The following is a 9,152-nucleotide window of genomic DNA, read 5'->3' as shown; positions in this document are numbered from 1 at the left end:
GAAAAACCAGTTAGAGAAAGAGATGGAGACCGACTGGTCAAAGGTTTTTAAATTTTTTTCCGTTTGGAGAGGGAGGTTAGAAAAAGGTGTTGTTGACCCTCGCGGCGATGAAGAGCTCTAGCATAGAGATGTCTTCCAGTCAAACCTTCAAGCACTTAAACTTTGCAGGTTGAGAGGGAATTCCAAACAAGTCACATGAATACAAAAAACTGTGATCTTTATTCAATAATTCCACATATACTTCAAATATACATATTTACAAACTTTGTACACTGAATATATCTCTGACATGTAACCGTTTGGGGGTGATGAAGCCTCCAGGTTGTGTCACAAACACATGATTCACAGTGCAATATGGAGAATGTGCACCTGTGTCAGTTTACTCTACATGTCACATGTATGACTCACTCTACATATATAAAGCAACAAAATCAAAAATTTCTTAAATTACTTCTTTGTGAGGAACTATGAAAGTTATCACAAGTCTCTTGCCATCTCCAGCAAACGAGAGAACAGTTTTTATAATAAGCTACTGTGTGACCCTGAAATTAAAGGTTATCACTCCTCAGATGTACCAGATTTAGTACCATTGTCAAGAATATTGTATCAGAATGAAATGGCTGGCAACAGATCTGAAACTCTCCATTCTTTTGTCAAACCAAACAACGTGAATATCTCATTTAGGATTTGTACATCACGTCCCTAACAATTAAGACTAAAAAAAGCAAAAAAAGATGGTTTAAAAAGTACTAATAAAGAAGGGAACTGGTCTGAACAGATTCCTCCAGCCAAGGTCAAAGTGAGTCTCTACCGACACGCTTAAGCGCTGAGTCATCAACAGACATTATATAACGTCAGACTGCGACCAACTCAGACTCATTCAGTTTACGAAGCATAGCAAATGCAGGTGCAACAATCGGCTGTTGGCTTGGCTTTGTTCGAGCGTAGGATCCTGACGTGATTTTCCAGAAGACATGAAGAAAAACAGGTTTGAACGCTCTGCTGAGAAAATCTTCATATTTTTCAATGCAAAGTGTCACTTTCTGTCTGTGACGGATTGTTTCTCACAAACAATTACATGCAATTTGGGAGGGTTGGGGGTGGTGGAGGTCTTACCGCTTTAACTTAGTGTTGGTTGATTCTCTACTGAAATCCCAAAGTGGCCTGATCAGTTTCTGTTGAGGCATGTGGCAATCTTTTAAATGAGACCTGCTTGATGCATTATTTCTAAAAACAGAAACATTAGTGTGAAAATTATCTGTGGATGGGGTTAGGGTTATGATACCAGTAACATGGGCCAGTTAGTGGTACCAAAGTTTACCAAGGTCTTAAAAAGTAACAGGTTTAAATAATACCGTGAAAACTAATTATCATAAAGTTTCTATGTTTAAAATCCATGGTACCAGAGTGGTAGAGTATTCTCTGGTTGTAAAAGCATAAAACAGGGGAGTGTAGCCCCTCCCCCACCAATTGCTAATCACTTTCAGTCAGCTAGCTGAAAGAAGGCTGCTACACTTTTCACTTTCTTACAAACAAAGAGAAAGGCTAACTGTTAAGCCACACAAAAAAAAAAAACACCAAGCCTTGCTATTTCATCTAACAGATGAGCTATCTCTCTTAGAAAGTAATGCTGTTTTAAAAGTACAATTGGCAAGCTAAGAGATACCTGCATGCTAGCTTACAGAGCAGATAGCCTGACTCATTAACCAGCAGACAAAATGGGTAATTTTGAAGGCATGATTACTTCAAAACTGCAACTAAATTTAGTTAGTCTTCATTCTAGATTTTTTTGAATAATAATAATGCTCTTCTCTTTTAGATCATGTTTATCATTTTTGATTGTTTTATGTAAATACCCTGAAATTTAGCTCAGTGAATTTCATACTGGCCCATGCCCAGCTGTGGCTACAACAGCTGCAACTACAGATCAGAGATTTCATCACTGCGTGCAACTTTTTTTCTATACCTGGCCACAAATTATATAAATTCTCCATTCTGCCTGTTATTTACAAGGACTTCTTTCAGATCTGGTGTCACTATTAGTTGCTGACTGAGCGTGACAAGTCTTACACCAGTAACATCCTGCCTTTCTCAACCTTCTGCACATGGTGTGAGATTTGTAAATGATCTCCGCTCGCTCAGACATTGCCAGATTGGAAGTGAGACACCTCTGTTGTGTCATGCTGAGTGTGACACACGAGTTCCTTCCTAACCATCTTTCATGCTCTGTGTCACTGTCTACTTGGGGACGTTGGGCTCAAGCTCGGCCCGTCCTTGAATCAACCATTGAGTCAGCCTGACCAGAGAGTTAGAAAAACAGCAACCCCGTCCATTGCACTTAAGATTCATCTAATGCTTTGTGAAGCTGCATGAATGCAAGCCTACAGAGGAAGGGGTTTTAAATTCATCTGATACACTCAAAGAAGCCTGCAGAGAATATTCTTTTAAAAACGATCTGACAAATTCTGAGTCATTGTGATTTCTTTTAGCACCAACTATTGTTCTAAAATGCACAAATGCACAATGAATGACCATTGTGAGCAATGCCCTTAGCAAAGTAACACATACAAGACATCAGAATACAGTACAGTGAGTTTCTGTTGAAAGCTGAGGTTGTATGTACACACAACAGTACACAAATGGGTTTCTAAAAAGTGCCAATGTACAAAAACGATGATGACTTCTCTCTGAGCGAGATCTGTTTTGGTCTCTTAGTCAGACTCTTTACCGAGTCCATCAGCAGAACAGATCCTCATTCTCTTCTACTTCAAAGGACGGCACGGTCTGCTCTGCCAAGCTCACCTCCTGCTCGCCCGATGCTGGATCGGGGGGCGACGATGGCAGGTGGAACCACGGGTGAGCGAGAAGCTCGGCTGCCGTTAGTCTCTCTAAAGGCTCTTTCCTCAGCAGGCTTTGGAGCAAACACTTGGCCTTTGGTGACAAGCCTTCGGGCAAGCAGCACTGGCCCCTGCGGATTTTGGAAAACAGAGTGGCTGGGTCCGGGTCGTGGAAGGGATAGCGACCCACCAGCATGGTGTAAAGCATGACCCCTAGGCTCCACATGTCAGCCATTCTGCCGGAGTATGGTGTGGAGCCGCTGAGGATCTCAGGGCTGACGTAGGCGGGGCACCCGTGGGTGTCTGACATTGAGTCTCTGTTCGGATCCTCAAGTATGCGGCAGTCCTCGAGGCTCTCAAGTCTTACGTGTGTCCTGTGAAGACAAATTTGAGAAAACATTAGAATTTAGAGGCTCAGAGCTTGTTCTGTTTACACCTACATCTAACGCAGAAAACATTAGGTATTTTGTGTTATGACCTTTAGTCAGGGCATCTTTTGTTTAGCCTTAATCTGCGCCGCAACAGATGGACAGAGAGTCTAGATACATGCAGCACACACATTTGCATACCACCCTCCAGTGAACTCAGTCTGACACAAAAACAGCTGAGTGACTCCTGTTTAAGAAGCAGAGCTGCCTAAGCAAATTTCCAGTAACTTCCTGGCACTAACCCGGCCACATAAACACTCATATAAATATAAAACTGCAGCAATACCCTCCTCCTTCCTTACTCACTCTCTGTCAGATATATTTAGGCATGTAAATGACGGGACATGCATTTAGTCCACCAGCAGAGGAACTGAGGATTTGATATTTTCTGCTCCGTTTCAACTTTAGAAGACACTGAGACCTTTAGATCCCAACTACACTGTATGAATATTCCTTTAAATTAATATTGTTTTCTATATTTAATAAAATCTATCTAAATAGTCTTTAAGAATCTAATCAAAAAGATTTTATTTAATAGAGGGGAAAAATATTTGGTTTTAAAAACATCTAAAGTAGTGTAAACATCAGATAAAAGCTAACAGTGTTACAGAAAACAGAAGCTAACAAGGTATGGGATCAGGATCTTCTTTGAATTCTGATGTAGTCAATGCTGATGTCATCGACATCTGCTGGAACCACATATGTATTATAGGTATTTTTTATATAAAATCCTTAGGCCATTGTAATCATAGATTGTTTGCAGAAAAGAAAATCTACCAACAAAATAAAATGACTGTACATAAAGAGCTTTTCATAGGAGCCTCTTTCCATTTCTAAGGGAAATGAAATGGCAAGTCATCATCCCAGCAATGGATATGTGATTTTTATTAGGCATCAGTTGATTTTATCCAGTAAAAATACCAAAGAATTATGAGAGGTCTTTTGTCTTTAGCTCAAACTCTAGAAGACCCGCAAGCAGTAAGAAAGAGCAGCTGAGTAGAAAAACAGATTGCCAAAGAAAGCGTGACAGCCAGAAGGACCGAAGCAGAGAACAAATGATTTTTAAACACCCAGATAGTGAGATAGTGGAGGAGAAACAGGGATGGAGGCAGAAAGGGAAAAAGAACAGAGAGAGTTAGAGGAGTGGAGAGAGTGAGTCATCCCCTCTGATGAGAGAACATATCTTCTCTCCTCTCTATGTCTCGAGCTGAGGCTATCTGCACCTGGGTCCCACACTTACGGCGCCAGCCATGCCATAATTACCCTCAAATGGCTGTTGCCACATCAGTGACGCACAGGGAGGAGGGCTGGCCTGGCAGTCAAGCTTTGCATGCTTCTCAGCACTATTCACCTTCCCTAAACTGGCTCCTCCATCTGTACTCTGTGTGTCCCTGTCAGTGTGTGTGTGGGAATGAGAACAGCATTTGTCAGATTGTTGTGACTTTTTGTATGTCTCTGGTTGGAAAGCAGCTTTGTTGGCTAGCACACTGCATCACAGTTTGTGTATTTGTGTTTCAAAGGTGCTTGATTGTAAATTTTAAAGAAATGTATGATGGAAACAGTGAGATCATACAGATTTGTATCACACTTATGTCGACATATGTCTGTGGATGAAAGAGATGTTTAGAGCTACATTTTTGTAGCACTACTACTAATAATAATAATACCAAAGTCAGATTTTTCCCTGAGCTTTCTTTCAAGTTTAAAAGAAAGGACGTTTTTATTGGGTTTGTTTTTAGAAATTTAATTCCCTGTGCAAGAACAGATCACAGTATTATGAGAGAGCACAAACCCCAACATGCACGAACAAACAAACACAAACACAAACACCAAAGGTTTAGAAAAAGGAGCTATGCAGCCCTCCCTCCTCTGCACATATACGCTGTGACTCATCACTCTGCAGCGGTATAGCTATAAGAAGGGGCACAAGCAGCTTTGACTTCTCTCAGTGGCTCCCTACTCTTATTTATCTACTGTGACCCTGTGAGCCCTAAGGTTATGTCTGGACATGGTTACTGGTGATGAGTCTTCATGGAAAAGCACGTTTGGGAACGTTGGTGAATGTGGGAAATAAGATGATGCTTCAAAAAAACAGTGTTGCAGAAAAGTTAAAAGATGCAACAAACAATTTGGAATAAAGGTGTTTTGAGGGATTTCCTGAACAGAACATAGCACTAAGAAGTTAAGGTATATGTGTGTCTGTGTGGGTTGAGTGTGTGTGGGTGCCAGTTCAAAGCATCTGAACTACTTCTCTTTGCAAGAAAGTGTATGTGAATGAAACGCAGTTGGAGACATCAGTTATCTTGCAGCGCAGCAAGTAATTTATTAATAAATAATGAGTAATGAATGTTTTTGAATATAACGGCCCGCAGAAGGGTACGGTCGTCTCATTCAGTAGCCTCGTCTCGCAGCTCTGCCAAAACTACCGCCCACCGTGTTCACACAAACAGGCACATACACACGCTAAACAAACAGAAAGCGAGCATACAAAGGGACAAAATGCAGGCCAGGATGGGAGACAGACAGAGAGGGCGCAAATCTGGGAAGCTGAGCAGTCTGCCTCCACAAGTACAGAACCTCCTACTCTATCTGTTCCCACATCCAGATTTGCACACACGGCCGGTGTGTATCAGCTGCTGCCATGCTGGTTGTGCCACTACACTGCAACCATTCAGGTTTCAAACCATTCAAACAATGTAACCTCACTGTTATATAAAGATTACACTGAAATTTGAGTTTAATACATTTGAACAGATTTGCAGTCTGTTAAAGGAGAACACTGTAAATTAGAGGCATCTATTGGTAAAGTTACAGATTGCAGCCAACCCAAAATCAGTATTTACTGTTTTTTTGCATGCATGCTTTAATCAGTATTTCCCTAGCAAGAGGTTAATCACTGTGGATTTACATTAAATGAAGATACCAAGAGAGTAGTAATGCATGTAAGACATTAACTGCTTTGAACTTTTCAAGAGAGCTTATTTTCAAAAATCTGAACAATTTCTTCAATCTCCCTACATTGTTGAACTTAAAGCAGTCTCCTGTTCATCTCATCTCACCTTTTTTCATCTGCAAAGACAAACTTGCGTAGCTTGAGGTCACCCAGCACGATGCCTGCTTGGTGGCAGTGCGCCACGGACAGAACCACCTGCCGGAACAACCTGCGGGCCATCTTCTCATCCAGTCGTCTGCAGCTCTTCACCAGGGTGTGCATGTCCCCAAAGTCCTTGTCCAGGAAGATGTAGGCCTTGCGCTCCCCCAGAATGATGTCCCTGATGCCGGCCACGTTCCTGTGAGGTGGAAGAACTCCGTAGGCTCTGATCTTATCCTGGTACACCCCCATATCAAAGACCTGGAGGAAAGATCAGAGAAAGAGGAAGATGAAAAGGAGGGGCAGATATGCAGGGTGGAAAATTGAAGAGAAGGAGAGAGAGTGGATTTATGATCATATAAATCTGAGTTAGAGGGTTAAAGCATTTTAAAATCATAGACACTAATTTCTATGGGAGCTATAAAAGTATGTTTGAACATATTGAATTGGTTTATTTCAAGCATACTGTGTAATTAAAAACTTGAACTTATATGCAAACCCCTGAGATACTGTTATGGATTTCTGATTTGCCACTGCAAGATTTTTTCCTGGCCCCCATTATGCCCCCCCTTGCAAAACTTTTTAGATGCGCCCCTGGAAATGAGTCACTCAGGCAGGCATGAAGCGATTAACTTTTGTTAATCAACAAAGCCAAACACATTCAGTGTCTTCCATGCACAGTGGAAAAAAAAGAAGAAGAAAAAAAAAAACGTGCTGCAGCAGCGCAGGAATGTGTCCTTATCTGGGCAAATCCCTATCATCGCTTTCCATCCTCACATACATGTTTGCATTTTTGTGTGTTTGTCACAGCTTGGCGTATTGCAGTGACGTATATGCAAATAGGCCGAGTTGACGGACAGTATGCGCCATGGTGCTGAGGACAAGCATAGAGTGTGTTTCCACAACACAAGGCTAGGCGACGTGCGACTGCTTTTGTTATTTATAATAGCTGATAAAGCGGCTTTAAGTAGCCCCTAAAAAACATTAAGCAACACCGCGGTTATTATGCAAAGTGTCAACAGATTTTGCGTGAGAATGACATTTGCTGAAAAAAAAAAAAGTCAGCTAAATACAGATAACATGTCAGACGGGCGATTGAGCAACATCATTCATTCAAAGAAAATTGCACAATGCCCTGGATTGCGCATACCTTGCACAGCAGCTCATCACCGGTGTCAGTGTTCATCGCGCCGTGCACGCTCTCCCGGTCCGTCAGGGGCAGCAGCAGGAACGCTCCTATCCTGGACGGTCCCTGGTGGGTCGCAGAGACCGGGTTGGCTGCGGGGCCGACCGGAGAGCTCGGGGACGTGCCGAGGAGTCCCTGCGGGTCCCCCGAATCGGCGCTGAGCCTCGCGCATTTGGCCGGCGGCTGATCGTCTGAGTCCAGGCGCTTGTGGGGGACTCTTCGAATACAGGGAGCCACGGGGCTGCTGCACTGCAAGTTCATCCCAAAGGGCCGATTTACCATTAGGAAAAAATGTGATTTAAAAAGAGAGAGTGAGTCCACTTGTTTAGGACGCGTCCTAACAGAATCTATCAACTGTGCGCTCCATTTCTTCCGTCTGAGATTTATGAGACTAATAATCCAGCGTCCTGTTTTGAGTGTTACTTCAGAGGTACTTTTGGTGAGGAAAAATCAAATCCTAAAGAGACAGAAGGAAAAAGAGAGACAGACAGAGAGAGAGAAAAAGAGACCGCCTCACTCACTGAGAGGTTGAGGGTGAGTGCGCTCCTCTGATGTTGAGCTCTGCGCTCAAACACTCCGCCCGACCAGTCCTGCCTCCTGGTGACACAAATGTTGAGCAATCCAGTAACAGCTCCGACTCCAGCTCAGTCCGTCTGTGTGATGACTCTGCCCACTGTTACCTTTCAGTAAAAAAAAAAAAAAAAACGCTCCAAGCATGCATGGGACTGAGGGAGGTTTAACAGGGTGCTTCCAGTCTCCACATTCCTGTTTAGATTGTGCTGATACTACAAGAACCGGAGCAGCTGCCAGGAATGAGGAGATCATGTGTCAGTCAACCTTATGCCTACATCCTTAAACAGGCTCTAGACAATAATTAACCATCTTTAACTTGTTGTCTGACTCAGGTGTTTTGTAATTTTCTGCTCTTACCTTCCCATTTTCTACTAGTTGTAAGCTTTTCTGTAAAGGGTGGGGCTACATTAGAGGTACAAACACAAACAGCAGTATTTTTTGGCTTCCCACCCAGGATGTCACCCCTTTTGGGGGCACACAGATAAGATAAAATAAACTTTAAGTCAAATACCATGAACAAGTTCTGTTTTCATTATTTGCTTGTCCAGTCAGTGAGAGTTAGGGCCTTTGTTGTGCCCTGTATGAAAATACCTTCATGCAACACGACTGGATGATGACTGTAAACATGGAAGCTGATTTGAAGAGTCAAACTTCTAAACTAAAAGGTTATTTCACTCTTTTTATAGGAATCTAAGCTATATTTGATTATCTTCGGTTGAAAATCTAAAATATTTGGACTATTAGAATCTTAATTGGATAAATCGATGACAAGGTCATTGGGCAAAAGCTCAGTGACTCAAGTGGGCAGCAGAAGCTTGCCCCTGTGGGCTGATCCTGCAGCTACTGTATCTCAAACTGTTAAAGAAGTCAACTCTGGTTCTGTAGAAAGGTGTCAAAATACACAGGGCACACATTAGACCCTTTGGGGCTGAATAGTTAAAGACCAATCGGTACTCATGGTGACCTCTGCCCAGTGCCAAAGCGCTAACAAGGACCATTAGAACTGGAACACGAAATAATAGGAGAATGTGGCCTGG

At 42.5% G+C, this 9,152-nt stretch overlaps 1 protein-coding gene across 1 annotated transcript; it reads right to left on the bottom strand.

Moving 5' to 3' along the window:
• Positions 1 to 200: 200 nt before the first annotated feature.
• On the bottom strand, positions 201 to 8,599 carry trib1 (tribbles pseudokinase 1). Its single transcript, XM_047384448.1, has 3 exons — positions 7,507 to 8,599; positions 6,325 to 6,617; positions 201 to 3,211 (listed from the first exon to the last, which is right to left on the bottom strand). The coding sequence occupies exons 1-3, from the start codon at positions 7,822 to 7,824 to the stop codon at positions 2,737 to 2,739; spliced, it is 1,086 nt and encodes a 361-aa protein (XP_047240404.1). The 5' UTR covers positions 7,825 to 8,599; the 3' UTR covers positions 201 to 2,736.
• Positions 8,600 to 9,152: the final 553 nt, after the last annotated feature.

This window comes from Girardinichthys multiradiatus, chromosome 13, assembly GCF_021462225.1.
Source record: "Girardinichthys multiradiatus isolate DD_20200921_A chromosome 13, DD_fGirMul_XY1, whole genome shotgun sequence".
NCBI classification, from domain to species: Eukaryota; Metazoa; Chordata; class Actinopteri; order Cyprinodontiformes; family Goodeidae; genus Girardinichthys; species Girardinichthys multiradiatus.
The sequence above is the reverse complement of the archived record's forward strand: the minus strand, read 5'-3'. Positions and strand labels throughout refer to the sequence as shown.